We start from the raw sequence: 15,593 nt of genomic DNA on the forward strand, positions 1-15,593 counted from the left end.
GGCTGTTTTCAGTGGATCAATACCTCGCTTTTCTGATTGGAGTTGGTGGGGTTGTCCTTGGTTTTGACTCACCAGCCCCTGGAGGCCATGCACCATGATGAACATAGCAGCCAGGAGTTGTAATATGTTTCCAGAGGCAGTTTTTTCTGTGGGACTATGGACATTCTGGATTTTTAAAGTCTTGATATATCTGAATTGTACTCTGCCAGACTGGTAGGATATATATAGTGGGATGCTGCAGGGCTCTGTGCTGGGTGACTTGGATAATGGAGTGGAGAGTATGCTTATAAGCTTTGCAGATGATACCAAGATGAGAAGGGTTGTAAGCACTTTGGGGGTCAGGATTAGAATTCAAAAGGACCTTGACAAATTGGATAATTAGTCTGAAATCAGTAAGAAGAAATTTAATAAAGACAAGTGCAAAGTACTACACTTAGCAAGCAAAAAATAAATGTGCAACTACAAAAAGGGGAATAACTGAAAAGGATCTGGGGGTTATAGTGGATCACAAATTGAATATGAGTCTACAATGTGTTGCAGATGAGAGAAAGGCTAATATAATTCTGGGGAGTCTTAACAGGAGTGTCAGTGTCAGGCACTGGACGCAGTCTGCACTGGTGAGGCCTCAGTTGGAGTTCTGTGTCCAGTTTTGGGTGCCACGCTTTAAGAAAGATGAGAACAGCTGGCGAGAGTCTAGAGGACAGCAACAAAAATAAGAAAAGGTTTAGAAAACCTGACTTACGAGAAAAGATTAAAAACACTGGCCATGTTTAGTTCTGAGGAAAAAAGACTGAGAGGGGGACCTGGTAACAGTCATCAAACATGTTAAAGGCTGTTATAAAAGAGGGCGGTGATCAGTTGTTCTCAATGTTCACTGGAGGAAACACAAGAAGTAAATGAGCTTAGTGTTCAGCAAGGGAGATTTAGGTTAGATATTAGAGGAAACTTTCTGAATATAAGGGTAAGTTCTGAAAAAGTTTTCCAAGAAAGGTTGTGGAATTCCCATCATTGGAGGTTTTTAAGTCAAACACCTGTCAGGGATGGTCTCAGTATAATTGGGCCTGCCTCAACTCAGGGGGCTGGACTGGATGACCTCCCAAAGTCCTTTCCAGCTCTACATTGATGATTCTATGATTCTATATCTTGAAAAGCTCCAGGGTTGAGATTTAAAATTGAATCATAGAGCATTTGTAAGCACATTCCATAAAAATGAGGTTCAAGCCCAATTCAAAGTGGGAATATTATATTCTGCCTGCCCAGTGATCCCAAAAAAGTTAATTGCAGATCTGTTCTTCACGCTGCCTCCTGAACAGTGTTGTGTAGTCATGCTCCCGCTGTTCAGTTGGGGCTTATGTGTTTCACTGGTGGGATGAAGTGACCTGATCTCTACGGGGGTACAGTTTGTAATGCATTGAAACAGCTGGAGTTTTGTGAAAGGTGTACATAAATTATCACTAGCAGTCAGCTTGCAATGTCCACGCAATTTCTGAGCCGAATGCTTCATTGTGGCTGCCCAAGAAAGCTTTGAGTCTTTGGGGCAAACTGGGAGAGTGGTGCCGTGTGTGGAAATAGCCCCATGTACAATACCTTAATGCACTGAAGAGAGAGTTTTATATATATGTCATAAAAATGGTCACCATAGCAGCCACAGTGGGTTCTGTAACTTCCCTCTGACCTCCTCTGTGCCTCAAAGAGAGATTCTCCTATTGAAACTAAAAACTGCATTTTTGCCACAGCTAAACCTTACTGTTGTTTTATGTGCCTCTTAGCCTTTAATGGCCAACGTAAATTTACAGTGCACTCCACTTAATAGGGAAGCAGTTAACCAGGAAATCCTCTAAATCAGAACATCTCCCAAGGAGCAACTTCCCACCCATTTCATTTGGATGAACTACCCGTCAATAGGGATGGGATGTCCTGATTCACCAAGCATGAACATCCTGTTACGGTGCCTCTGAGCTCCAGTGGGTAGCTGCAGAGCTTATCGACTTCTGAATTGTCTGCTTTGGAGCTTGTAAGGCTTCCGGCAACTAGGATGGAGGCAGCTGCAGATTTTTCACGCTCTGTTCCAGTCCTTGTGGAGATTGGAAACTCTGTTACACGTTCCTGTCCTGGTCTAATCTAGCCCCAGACCTAGCAGTAAGGTTGGAAGAAGGTTGATTAGTCGGATTAAGAAGCCATCCAGTTTACTGTGGTCCTGGTGGAGGGGAAGGGTCCTATTTTAATGAAGGTGCTCTGACAATTCAGCTTCTTCCTTTGTTTGGTCAGAGCATTTTGAAAATCAGTTGATTCCTTATGCAGAAACGACTGTATTACTACAAACACCTTCCCACAAAAAATTAATAGTTTGGTATTTGAAGGAATAAATCTATCATCTGAATTTTCATAGAAGGGAAATAGTTTGCAGCTTCCTGTCATTGTTTGGTACTACTCTATGGCATGTAAATCAGGTCAAGGATTTGAGCCATGCCTCTGCCATCTTCTACGGGGAGAAAAAATTCCCCTCCTGTAACATTCACAAGTGAATGAAAGGCTGAGTGCTGTGGAAATTCCTGGAATGGGAGGAGGGAATAGCAGGTAGTCTCCAAGGAACTGTGTCCAGCCAAAACACAAACAATAGTTATTCTTTGCTTTGTAAAGTATTGGCCTTGATCGTGTAAATCGGATGGGAAGGTGGTCAGGGTCAAACTGGTGGGGGTGGGGAAGCATAGTGATGCTGTCCCAAGTTCCACCCACAAACAAAGCCCTGTCCACTCTAAAGTGAGTGAGTGGCTTGTGTATGAGGACAAGGACATTTTTTGTTTCAATTTTGCAGTGCTGATCAAAGAGCCACCATATGTTGTGTCACTGGAGTTGGTTGTGGTTTAACTCTTGAATTATGTGTAGTGTACTCTCTTTTCACAATGCATATCTGTTTCATGAGCCTCGTGTCAGCTTAGACTTCATGTACTTTACAGTGCCTAGGTGAGACGATGAACAGGATGTTTGGGAGAAGAATTGGGGCAGCAGGAGGTTGAGCTATGAGTTTCAAATGGCAGTTTGACAAATGTTACTTGAATTTTTAGAATTCTAGATTAGAATTTTTTGGTGCTGAACATTGTTGTTTTAAATTCCATAAAGTGCTGAGAGCATGACACTGACACGATAAAATCTCAATAAATAAATGTAGCTGTAGTTTTGTGGTGCCTGGGACTTTCCTGCCCTGGAGTAAATAAGCCCTTTTGTAGTCAGATTAACACCTTTTTCTCACAATGTTTCATGAGTTTCTGTGTCAGTACAGGTTTGTTTTCTTTTTAGGTCAGTTCTAGAACTGCAGTTTTTTGTACTGGCTCCAGCTGATGATATTTCACTGTTGGCCTTTGTGATAACACTGTCAGTGTCTTCAAAGTAAAACAAAAAAGACACCCTGAGGTTTGCTTACAATAAAATGGGGCAAGACTACTAGAATCTACTGTAGATTTAATAACCCACCTGTTCAGTTCAAGCCTTCTGCAGCCATTTCTTTAGGATAAGCTGAAGGGTGAGATATTTCTTTGCATGGGGCAGGAAGGTGGTAAAAGTCTCACTGCGATAAAACTCACATCCAATAATACCTTGGTAATGCCAAATGATTTTTCAGCACCAATTATTTTTGCCAACAAACCCTGCTATTTCTCTTGCTCTTTTCTGCTGTCCTGGCTCCAATGTGGCTATTTTAAACTAAGATGCTACTTGGCTAATTTACCACCCTTTTATCATAATTCTCTAAGTATTCGTTGTGAAAAGACAACATCTGTAAATAAAAATTAAGGCAGCTCTTTTCTGCAGGGTAACGCACATCTGAAAACCATAATGAATAAAGTGGACCATTACAGCAGAGGGGCAAAGTGACAAAATTTGACCTTTCACAGCCCCTTAAATTTCAGCCAGATCCGCAATATCCCTGATACACCACCTCTTCAAAATTATCCACCACAGAATAAATTTACACTTGAGTTTTTGAGAAGCTAGATCAGGGATGGTGATCAGATATGGCTGGGTTGACACCATTTAATTTGTAAGGAAGTCACTTTTAGGAGTCCCTTGACTGAACCCCTGGGGTCAGGCAGGCTATGTTAACTTCATAGGTGGGTAGGTGGCATAACTGGCTTATTCTGTTTTTCTTCCTGTGATTTAACATTGTAAGTGAAATGGACAGAAGGAGTGGTTGAGTTTGTATGATTTCCTATGCAGACGTTACAGAACATGAAGCCTGCAAATACTGTAACAGCACATGCCATAAGAGTTTCTTTAAATATAACCATCTCTCCCTTGGTTCCTACCCGCAGTTCATTAAGTCTTTCCCAGATGAGTAACCAGGGAAACCTGGGTTAATAAGTTCATGAGTCTGACAGTGCAGCGTAGAGGGTGGCAGGTGGGAAGGGAGGCAGGTTCCGCGGCTGCTGTAGAATGTCAGCATGATCTTGAAAGATTTTTATTTGTTCTCTCTACAGAACTTTGTATGTAAATAGTTCTGTGGCAACAAAGCTGCCCCGTTTCTCGATTCTTATGGGTGGGGCAACAGGGGGTTAAGAATGGTTAAAATAGATTTATTAAGTGGTTAAAACGTAGACAGCGAGAAGTGTGTGTGTGTTTGCCCCTGCATATAAATGTATCCGCACATAGCAGCGGTTCACCCAGTCCATCCTCAGGCCCATCTACTGCGTCAATTTACCTTCCTATCTCATATCAAACAAACCACCACACCTGCTATCTTCACAATACTGCTCCCTTTCTGGGTCTGGTTAATTACCATAAAATGACACTCAAAACCTGCCACCCCTCTTCCCTAGGCTCCATTAGTCCTTTTAGTTTACAATGAACTTCAGCACTTGTATAGTCCTCCTTCCAGCCTCAAAAGTCTTACCTATCCTTTGCCAGGGCTTCACCTCCCTTAGAGCCTTCCCTTTAGGGCGTCACAATCTTTCGTAGCCCTCTTAGCTGGGGTTTCTCTCTCAGTGGGCTCGTACTCCCTGGAGGTCTCTCTCCCAAATCCTCTACTTGGGAGCTCTGGAGCGTGATCTTTATTCTGATAAGCTAAGTTATAGACTTGCCTTATGTACATGGTGGCTGGCCATGAGACTGCCACCTGCCCCGAATAACTTCAGTTCCCCAGATTCGTCAGGGAGCTACGCATCACTGCATACCTGCTCTTCAGAGGGGGCTAGGCCTGGAGCAGCATTGTCTGGCCCCAGACACCAACTACCCTTAAAGGGGGCAGACCACCCTCTTACACTATGCATGTGTATCTTATCTAAAATTATATATAAAAACAGGCTATGAAAAATCACATTGTCCAGCAGCAGTAGTGGTTGCTTGTTAATTTCAATCCACAGTGGCTCTGTGGCCTGAAAGGAGAGGATAATTTTACCACTTGCCCAGGGAGGAATTGAACCAACTCCTTTGCTTGAGACTTTTGTCCAGGGTGTGACGCTTACTGCCCACCAGAGAAGGCACTGACTCATTGATGCGTTCGCCTTAAGGCCGTAAACTAAAATGGCATCCTCCTATCCCAATTTTTTTGTAGCAGAAAATGCTGAGTATTTGCCTGTCCAGTCCACTGCTTCGCTAAACTTGCCCCTTTGGCTACATCACAGTCAGTTACACCTTCATACAGAATGGGAAGAGTGCACCTGCTAATTAGGTGGGGTTACCGAAAAATGGGACTGCCATATTTTCTGATTTGAGAACCACACTTGAGATCCAGGTTGTCCTCAGAAAAGTCACCTTAAAAACAAGTGTGTATGTGTGTGTGTAAAAACATGCCACACGTAATGGGGATATCCATCAGATAAATAGTGGAACCATGTAATCAATTATTTTGTTATGAACCTTTTGACTGCTCTCTAAACCATGTGTCCCAGAGTTACTCTAACATTCCAGTTCTCTGAGCAGCTTCTGCCTTTTTTTTAAATTAGCCTGCCTACAATGCCCTTCCCCCCATTGTAGACTTCCTTTCCCCCAAATTAGCCCTTCTAGAACTCCAAAATAGGTACAATCAAGGGCTGGTGACTTCCTCTCTCCCACTCTCCACGAAGACATAAAAGTGTCATGACTAGGTCTAGAAAAGGGAGCTGTGCCCCATGGAAAAAGGAGATTCTTAACTTCCTGATAGGGACATAGAATTTTCTCCTGGCCAGACACATCCAGGTCCTCTACAGACCCCATCCAAGTAGAAGACTCCCTCAGATGTAATTGTTCTGTCTTCCACATGCCATGCTGATAACCAGAGTTTTGTTAATTTAGCAAAGTTTTGAGCACCAGCAGAGCTCCTGTGTGAGGAGGGAGACATGCAGCAATGCATCAGTTTATGATGACTTTACATTTGGAATGGCTGGAGTTCCAGATATTTAATGAAAGCTTAAATTGTACAGAAATTGGATTATGGGTCCTTGTGCTTGCCAGAGAGGAATATTAACTGTCTGTGTGCATTAACTTTAGTTTTAAAAAATGCCGTAGTGTAATGGCCTCAAACGTTCCTGCACTGCATTACTACAGGGTTCTTCAGCAAAATAGCTGAGTACTCTAGTATCTTTTCCTTAATCAGTGGTGTGCTATGTAGAATTGTGAGACAAGATCCAGCGAGCATGAATGGAACGGTATTTGTGATGCCAGGTGAATGGCCTTACAGCAAGTTACTGCAGAACCCCATGTTGTACTTTGCTGAAGTACACAGTAGCCCCATTGGACACTCCAAGGTTAATCTGCTGGAAAACTAATACAGTGTCATCTCCTGTTGGGTTTCAATAACACATATTGTCACTGCTTGTATGTTGTAGCAGAGACTGTAACATGCGTAGTAAGGGCATCTTGATATGGATTTCAAGAGCAGAGAGAAGGTCTTGTGGTTAAATACATAATAGGGAGTTGGGAAAACTGTTTCTAGTCCTGGATCTTCCATAAATTTTGTGACATCTGGGCTGAGTCATGCAATTTCTCTGTGCATCACTTTCCCCATATGTAAAATGGTGATGGAGAAGGCTAAGAAATGACTTGCACATGAGCTACACCTACATAGGGAGTAGATTTCAGGTAGCAGAGGACTCTTTAATCTAGCAGACGGAGGCTTAACATGATCCAAAGGCTGGAAGTTGAAGCTAGGCAAACTCAAACAAAGTGCAGGGCCGGCCCACAACATTTTGGCACCTGAGACGGGGAGCTCAAATGACGCCCCCATGCCCCCTCGCTTGGGCCAAAACTTTGAAAGTTCTCAATTCTGCCTTCTTCCTGTTCTACTCCTCTCATGGTACTGCTCTGCTACCTATCGCAATAAAGGAGAACTAACAACTTAAAATGTCTTGTTCAGAAATTTTAAGTAACACTTAACTTTCAAACGCCTGAATAGCAAATATAACTTTTCTTGTCTGCATAGTAAACACTGGCATTTTTATCTGTTTGAATAATCAAAGTGGTGCTTTCCGTGCCTTCTTGGTTGCGAAGATTTGAACTGCTTCCTGAAGGTCCACCGTCTGGGCCAGCTCATGCTCTATTGAGATGGTTGCAAGGCCGACCAGCCTCTCCTGTGTCATTGTGGAGCATAGATGTGTTTTTATTAACTTCAGCTTGAAGAAGCTGCCTTCTCCACTGGCAACTGTTACAGGAAGTGTTAGAAGTATGTGAAGAGCAACAAAAGCATTTGGAAAGAGAGTGGTCATCTTATTTGTGCACATATATTCCAGAACAGCCTTTGGAGTTGATCCTGCTGAAATGTATCTTGAAAGGGCTTTCAGTTCATCACCTAAATCACTCGCATCAGTATCGCGCATGTCATCATGTGTCAACACTGTCTCTAGTGCCCCGCATTGCTGGTGTAGGTCTTCTTCAGGTATAGTGAGGAGTTTTGGAATATCATACAACATCCCAAATATACTGCTGTGTTCCTTGAGCTGCATGAAACGTTCTTCAGCTGACTGTATTGCACAATCTAGAACCTGGTAAAAGAATTCAACTTTGAATTGTTGTTTGGGGTCTCTTATGGGATTATCCTGTGCCTCGTAATCAAAATGTCTTCTTCTTCAGTGACTCTTGTATTCTTGAATGGGTGGGAAAATAGTTTGTGTGAAGTTCCTCTGCAAACTCCTGTGCACTCTTCAGAAGGTTTTGAAATCCCTCATCTGACCGGTAAGACTGTAGCTATGACTTTGCTTTGTCCAGTTGTTCCATTGTTCCAGATATATCAAGGTCAACACCTTGGAGTTTCAAACAGTATGTCATGCCAGAACACTAAGCCATACAGAAATTTGAAGTTATGTATGTTTCTGGTGATTCCATTTCCCTATGCCACTGTTCTCCCACAAACAGTTCCTGTCATAGCATTATCCTCCATAATGGCAACTATAGCATCATCTATCTTACCAATTTGGTGTTTGATAAGCTTTGTCGCCTCCACTCGACTTTCCCATCATATGGCACTCAGTGGTTTCAGTCTCAGAGAGGATGTTCCCAGATGTTGCTTCAAAATTTGCTATTGATGAGTTGATGCAAAGAAAAATACATAGATGCTTTGAATTACATTAAAAAATTCAGCAGCCTCACTAGAAGCTGATGCTGCATCACTGACCACCAAGTTCAATGAATGAGAACTGCATGGAACAAAAAAAGCTCGAGGGTTTAACTCGGATCCATGTCTGCACGCCTTTGTTCTTTCCTCTCATGTTGGCGCCATTATCGTAGCCCTGACCTCTCATGTCAGCTATCGCAATTCCCGTATCTTCCAGCTTTTTAAGAAGCACATTTGTCATACCAGCTCCTGTAGTATCATCAATGTCAATAAATTCTAGAAAATGCTCTCGGACACTCATCATTGCAGGGACATTTTCACTCGGTTCTGTTGTTGTTACAAAAGGCACCATTAAAGTCATTTGTTCCGTATGGCTGATGTCAGGTGTGCACTCCAGAATAACAGAGTAATATCTTGCTGACTTCAGATCTGCCACAATCTTCTGTTTGATTTTTGTTGCCAGTAACTGTATGATCTCATTTTGAATTGTTTTTCCAAGGTAGTGGTGTGTGTACATTTCTTGGGTGGTGACTCTTCTTAGATGCTCCTGGAGTACAGCATCAAACTCAGCCATCAGTTCCACAATTTTAAGGAAGTTTCCATTGTTTGGCACATACAGCTGATCTGAAGTGCCACGCAGTGCTAGGTTTTGGGTAGCCAGCATTCTCACAATGGCAATGAGCCTTTTCAGAACATTTTGCCAGAAAAGAGACTCTGATGCAATCTTCTCTTGATGCTGATCTTCTATGGTGGCCTTTAACCTTAGTCTCATCTCAAGCTCTTTCCACCTATGGAATGCTCTCTGGAGATTTGCTGCCTTCTCATGGCATGCCAGATTTCTAGCCAGATTTTTCCAGTCCTTTGTTCCTGTAGAACCCAATGTGGCTGGAACATTAGACTGGAAGAGTTTGCAACAAAAACAGTATGCAGCATTCTGGGTTTCTGAGTACATAAGCCATGGCCTCTCCGCTTTGTCACCATTGGGGATTTCAAGCCAGTAATGTGTTGGATGGAAACTTCTATTTTCATTGTCTTTGGGGAACATGAAGTTTTTCACTTGCTGTGGCCCATGCAGTACAAGGAAGTCCCTTAGGCTACTGCTCAAGTGGGTCCACAGTCCTGGATCATCTAGACTTAAGGAACTAAACTCAGCAGCAGCTGTTTCTTGCGCCTCCACCACACTCTTCTCTGATCTACACTTTTCTTCAGGAATGTGCATGGTTACATCCATTTGAGATGGAGATATGGATACTGCAGTAGCTGCCAGGTCACCTGCACTCTGACTAACTGGAAGATCAGGCATCTCCTCACCACTCACGTCTTCACTGGGGCCGGAAGGCTCACCGTGAACATTTGTGTCTATGTATCTCAGGGAGCGCCTTCCTGTTTAGATAGAAATCTTCCTTTGCTTTCTTTCTTTTTCTGAATGCTGCCCCAGAGGGGCGTTTTCTTTTTTTCCTCATGACTGCTGTTCTGTGCCAGCTATAGTGGCTCTCAACACTCAGTTGAAGGGGACAAATAAGCAGGCTGGTAGCAGGGCCTGAGTGAGGGAAGATACCAGCGTCTTAAGGGCCTAACTGGCTCCTACTACTTCAGTTGACTGCCTGTTCTCCTCAGGTGGGTTCAGGGAAGCAGCAGGAAACAGGAAGCTCCCTGAGAAGCTGGGGTTAATCAGTCCAGGCTCCTGGGGGTGCTAGAAAGGTACATAAGAGGCTCCTCCTCCTCTCTCTCCCTGCAGCTCCTGCTGCTTTCTGTTATTCCCTCTCACCTTTTCTCCTGCCTGCCTGTTATGTCTCTTATGCCCTCCTTCCTCCAGCACAGCACTCCACCATCTCTGTGCATCTAGAGCAGAGAGAATACAGATGCACCAGCAGCAGACACAATTTTCTACACTCTGGGTCCTAGTGGTGCACCCCACAGTCTGGCATCTGAGGCGGCCACCTCAGTTCATCTCATGGTAAGGCCAGCCCTGACAAAGTGTAAACATTTTGGAACAAAAAGAACAGGAGTACTTGTGGCACCTTAGAGACTAACAAATTTATTAGAGCATAAGCTTTCGTGGGCTACAGCCCACTTTGTCGGATGCATAGAATGGAACATATAGTAAGAAGATATATATATATATATATATATACACATTATATATATATATATATATATATATATATATATATATATACACATTATATATATATATATATATATATATATATATATATATACACACACACACACAGAGAAGGTGGAAGTTACCATACAAACTGTAAGAGGCTAATTAATTAAGATGAGCTATTATCAGCAGGAGAAAAAAACTTTTGTAGTGATAATCAAGATGGCCCATTTAGATAGTTGACAAGAAGGTGTGAGGATACTTAACTTTAGGGAAATAGATTCAATATGTGTAATGACCCAGCCACTCCCAGTCTCTATTCAAACCCAAGTTAATGGTATCTAGTTTGCATATTAATTCAAGCTCAGCAGTTTCTCATTGGAGTCTGTTTTTGAAGCTTTTCTGTTGCAAAATTGCCACCCTTAAATCTTTTACTGAGTGGCCAGAGAGGTTGAAGTGTTCTTCTACTGGTTTTTGAATGTTATGATTCCTGATGTCAGATTTGTGTCCATTTATTCTTTTGCATAGAGACTGTCCGGTTTGGCCAATGTACATGGCAGAGGGGCATTGCTGGCACATGATGGCATATATCACATTGGTAGATGTGCAGGTGAATGAGCCTCTGATGGCATGGCTAATGTGATTAGGTCCTCTGATGGTGTCACTTGAATAAATATGTGGACAGAGTTGGCATCGGGCTTTGTTGCAAGGATATGTTCCTGGGTTCGTGTTTTTGTTGTGTGGTGCGTGGTTGCTGGAGAGTATTTGCTTCAGGTTGGGGGGCTGTCTGTAAGCGAGGACTGGTCTGTCTCCCAAGATCTATGAGAGTGAGGGATCATTTTTCAGGATAGGTTGTAAATCTTTGATGCGCTGGAGAGGTTTTAGTTGGGGGCTGAAGGTGACAGCTAGTGATAGATTCTTCATCATATGAAGTCTTCAGATCAGGATAGGATGTCTTTCTAAAAGATAGGTTTCAGAGCAACAGCCGTGTTAGTCTGCATTCGCAAAAAGAAAAGGAGTACTTGTGGCACCTTAGAGACTAACCAATTTATTTGAGCATGAGCTTTCGTGAGCTTACTCTAGCTCAACCAAAAGTTATTGGCTTCATGCAGGAACCACTTGATGCAATTCTCTGGACGGTGTTATGCAAGTGCTCAGACTTGATTATCATAACACTCCCTTCTGGCCTTAAAATGTCTGAAGCTATGATGCCTAGTTCCTATGCCTAGCTCACAGACAGGTTGTGGGGCTAAATTCATTAATGTTCATAAAGAACTTTGCACTTCTGTAACCATCAGAGGAGTGAAGTTCTAGAACAGCCTTCCAAGGGAAGCAGTGGGGGCAAAAGACGTATCTGGTTTCAAGACTAAGCTTGATAAGTTTATGGAGGAGATGGTCTGATGGGATAGCCTAATTTTGGCAAGTAATTGACCTTTGACTATTAATGGTAGATATGCCCAATGGCCTGTGATGGAATGTTAGATGGGGTGGGATCTGAGTTACTACAGTGAATTCTTTCCTGGGTGTCTCGCTGGTGAGTCTTGCCCACATGCTCAGGGTTTAGCTGATCGCCATATTTGGGGTCCAGAAGGAATTTTCCTCCAGGGCAGATTGGCAGAGGCCATGGGGGTTTTTCGCCTTCCTCTGCAGCATGGGGCATGGAGGATTCTGCTGCACCTTGAAGTCTTTAAACCATGATTTGAGGACTTCAATAGCTCAGACATAATTTAGGGGTTTGTTACAGGGTGAGATTCTGTGGCCTGTCTTGTGCAGGAGGTCAGACTAGATGATCATAATGGTCCCTTCTGACCTTAAAATCTGTGAATCTATGATCTCCCATGGGGATCGTGAAGTGGTGTTGTTGCTATTGTAATGTCTACTAAAGTGAACTCTTAATAACTTTTACTGACATGTTGGGAGAGAGGGAACTTTTGAAAGTGTGGTAGGTGTGTCCTGTTGTCTTGCCAGTGTAACAAAGAGCGGCTGCATGCTCAGACACACTTTCTCCTTCCCATATGCATGCCACTTTCCGGTGGCCTCAGTCATGTGGTGATTCACTAGCTTTGAGGCAGAGACTGTAACTCAGAGGAGAAGATGGATTGTTATGGAAATATAAAGTGATTTTTATGGCACTTTTATTGCCAGCCTGGGAAGTACTGTAGTGCATAAATAAAAGATTTTTACTGCCTTTGGTGGTTATCATGGCTTCACAGATCCAAGAAAATAAATAATACTTTTTGCTTATATAGTGTCTTTCTTCCAAAAACCTCAAAACTCTTTGTGAGCATCAGTGAAGCCTCACAACACCCGTAGGACGAAAGTAAGTAAAATTGTCCCCATTATCAGATGGGTAAACTGAGTCACAGAGTGCACACAGCATAGTCTAGTGGATAGGGGACAGAATTGGGAGCCAGGAGCCTGGGTTCTAATCCCAGCTCTTTCACTAACTTGGCTGGACAAATCACTTATCATTGTTTCCCCATCTTTAAAATGGAGATAATATGCCCCTATATGAGAGAGGTGTTGTATGGGTTAATTAATGATGGTAAAGCACTGTCAGGATGGAAAAATGCTTTTTAAGCACTGTGTGATTTATTTATTGATTTACTTGTGCTAAAACAGTGAATAAATGGGGTGCCAGGAATAGAACCTGGGAGTGTTCTGACTCTCACAGTGGGCTTGTTCTGATTTCTAGGCAACACAGTCTCCCTAACTAGTTATCCTAGATAGTAGGTTCTGTAACAAAGTTACGAGGGTGATAGTCTCTGTTGCTTTGTAGTATAGAGCAGCTGCAGTTTGTGCGTAAGGTAACTGATCACAGAAGCATGCAGGGAGTATATTAGAGCACAAAGCATAGAGTATTGCTGTCCTGTGATGAACCATAATATGAAAATGAAGTTGTGGGGATGGGAGGTAGACAGCGTCACTCATGAAGCTGCACAAGATCTGATATTCCTGCTGACTCCCACTCCAATGCTCTGTCAGCTAAATTTTGCTCCTTATCTTTCCAAATAAATGTTGTAAATTTTTGCTGCTGAGTTTAAAAAGAAAAGAAAAGAATGGATGATTTGTAATGGAAATAAAGCAGCCCCCATAGCACAGGGGAACAAATGGCATTTCAGTGTCATGAGTGCTTGAATTCCCAGTAATCATATATCAGGTGCCGTTAATAATAATCCTTTAAATTTATGTTATATAACACCATTCATCTGAAGGTTTCAGATGGCTTCAGATTAACTAACCCTCAGAAGGTAGTTGTCATGGTGCTTGTTTTACAGATCTTGCAAGCTGAGGGAGAGATGCATTTATAAAGTTTAATCTGTTCTACTAATTTTCATGTAGGACAGACAAGGAGCAATGCATGCAGTGCAGTTGTAGCCGTGTGGGTCCCAGGATATTGGAGAGACAGGGTGGGTGAGGTAATATCTTTTACTGGACCAGTTTTTGTTGGTGAGAGACAAGCTTTCGAGCCACACAGAGCTCTTCTTCTATTTCACCCACCTTGTCTCTCTAAGGAGCAACAGGTAATTTACCCACGTCCACACAGTGGGACTAGTACCCAGTTCTAACTATTTAAACATCACTACCTCATAGATCTCAGAATTCTCAATTGCCTTTTTTCCTTCTTTTAACCAGGGTTATCATCCATTGCCACATGAAGCTGAAATTGCACACACCAAAAAACTATTCAGAAGAAGGAGAAACGACCGGAGGTAGGAGAGACCTGTCCAAAGTGTCTTTGACCTTCTTTTACTCATCCTGCAACTCCTCTCCCAACGTCTTTGAATGTTTTTCAATTATATTGTCTTTGTGAAATATCTGTGAAATGCAAAATACTACATTATGATACCAGTGCTCCAGGGTCTGCACTGACTTCCCACTGGCTTCTGGGTGGAGTTTAAGGTTTTGGTTATGGCCTAATAAATCCCTAGATGGCCTGGGACCACCCGACCTGAGAGACTGCCCCCTCCCTATACCATACTGTCACAGCTGCGGTCAGCTGGTCTACCAAGCTGGATCCCCTTTTTATGAAAGAGAGGAGGTGACTGGCGGGACATTCTCTGTGAGAGCATTGAGACTGGAGAACTTGTTCCCCTCCCTTGGTCTGAGAGAGTCTGAATTTGGTGTCTTTCTGGGCACGCTGCGAAAGAATCTGTTTGAGAGGATTTTTGGAAAGGGCTGAGGGTGGGCTTCCTAGATAATGAAGGGCATGTCTATGCTGCAGTTAAACGCCCACAGTTGGCCCGTGACAGCTGACTGAGGTTCGTAGGGCTCAGTGCTGTGGGGCTTTAAAATTCTAAGGTAGAAGTTTGGGCTCGGGCTTGAGCCTGGGCTCTGGGACTTGCCCCTCTTCGTGGCATCCGAAAGTTCAGGCTCCAGGCCTGCACACCTACACCGCAACTTTACAGCCCCACAGCCCGAGCCCTGCGAGTATAACTGCAGTATAGACATACCCAAAGGGTAGGTGGCTGGCCTGTGGAACCAGTCATTTTAAAGCTGCTGAGATTTAATTTGATTATATTTGTTGTATCATAACATTAGAGCACCTAAAGCCTTGGATAGGCATCATTATTTAATTTTATTTATATAGATTTAAAATAATTAAATTTAATTTAATAATAAATAATTAAAATTAATAAATAAATTGTTTGCACAGTTACATTTAAAAACAAATCAGGAAATACAGGAGTTCATCTTAACTTGTCCATGTTGCACACACATGTAGTATTTTCAATTCCTGGTTTTTTGGTTCTGTTCTATTCAGTATATGTGTTTATACTGACCTCTTTATTGTAGTGCCAGAGCACCTTCCAGCAGCGCATTAAACAACGTGGCTACACATCTGTCATATGTTGTTTGTTCTCCCATCCTCTCTCCATAGGGAGAAGCGTGTGCACTATTAGAGAAGGCAAGGTCAAAGAAATGTGCCTTGTGCGTGAAACAGAAAGGGGTGAGGTTTGTGAT

General features: G+C 42.8%; 1 protein-coding gene across 6 annotated transcripts in view; it reads left to right on the forward strand.

Moving 5' to 3' along the window:
* Positions 1 to 15,593, forward strand: part of CTIF (cap binding complex dependent translation initiation factor) — a 340,733-nt gene that overhangs the window by 171,358 nt on the left and 153,782 nt on the right. For all 6 annotated transcript variants that reach the window (XM_074952340.1, XM_074952344.1, XM_074952343.1 and 3 more), the window contains one exon: positions 14,265 to 14,341. In XM_074952340.1, the coding sequence (XP_074808441.1) occupies positions 14,265 to 14,341 (77 nt within the window). The remainder of the gene's footprint in view (positions 1 to 14,264; positions 14,342 to 15,593) is intronic.

This window comes from Natator depressus, chromosome 5 (assembly GCF_965152275.1).
Source record: "Natator depressus isolate rNatDep1 chromosome 5, rNatDep2.hap1, whole genome shotgun sequence".
NCBI classification, from domain to species: Eukaryota; Metazoa; Chordata; order Testudines; family Cheloniidae; genus Natator; species Natator depressus.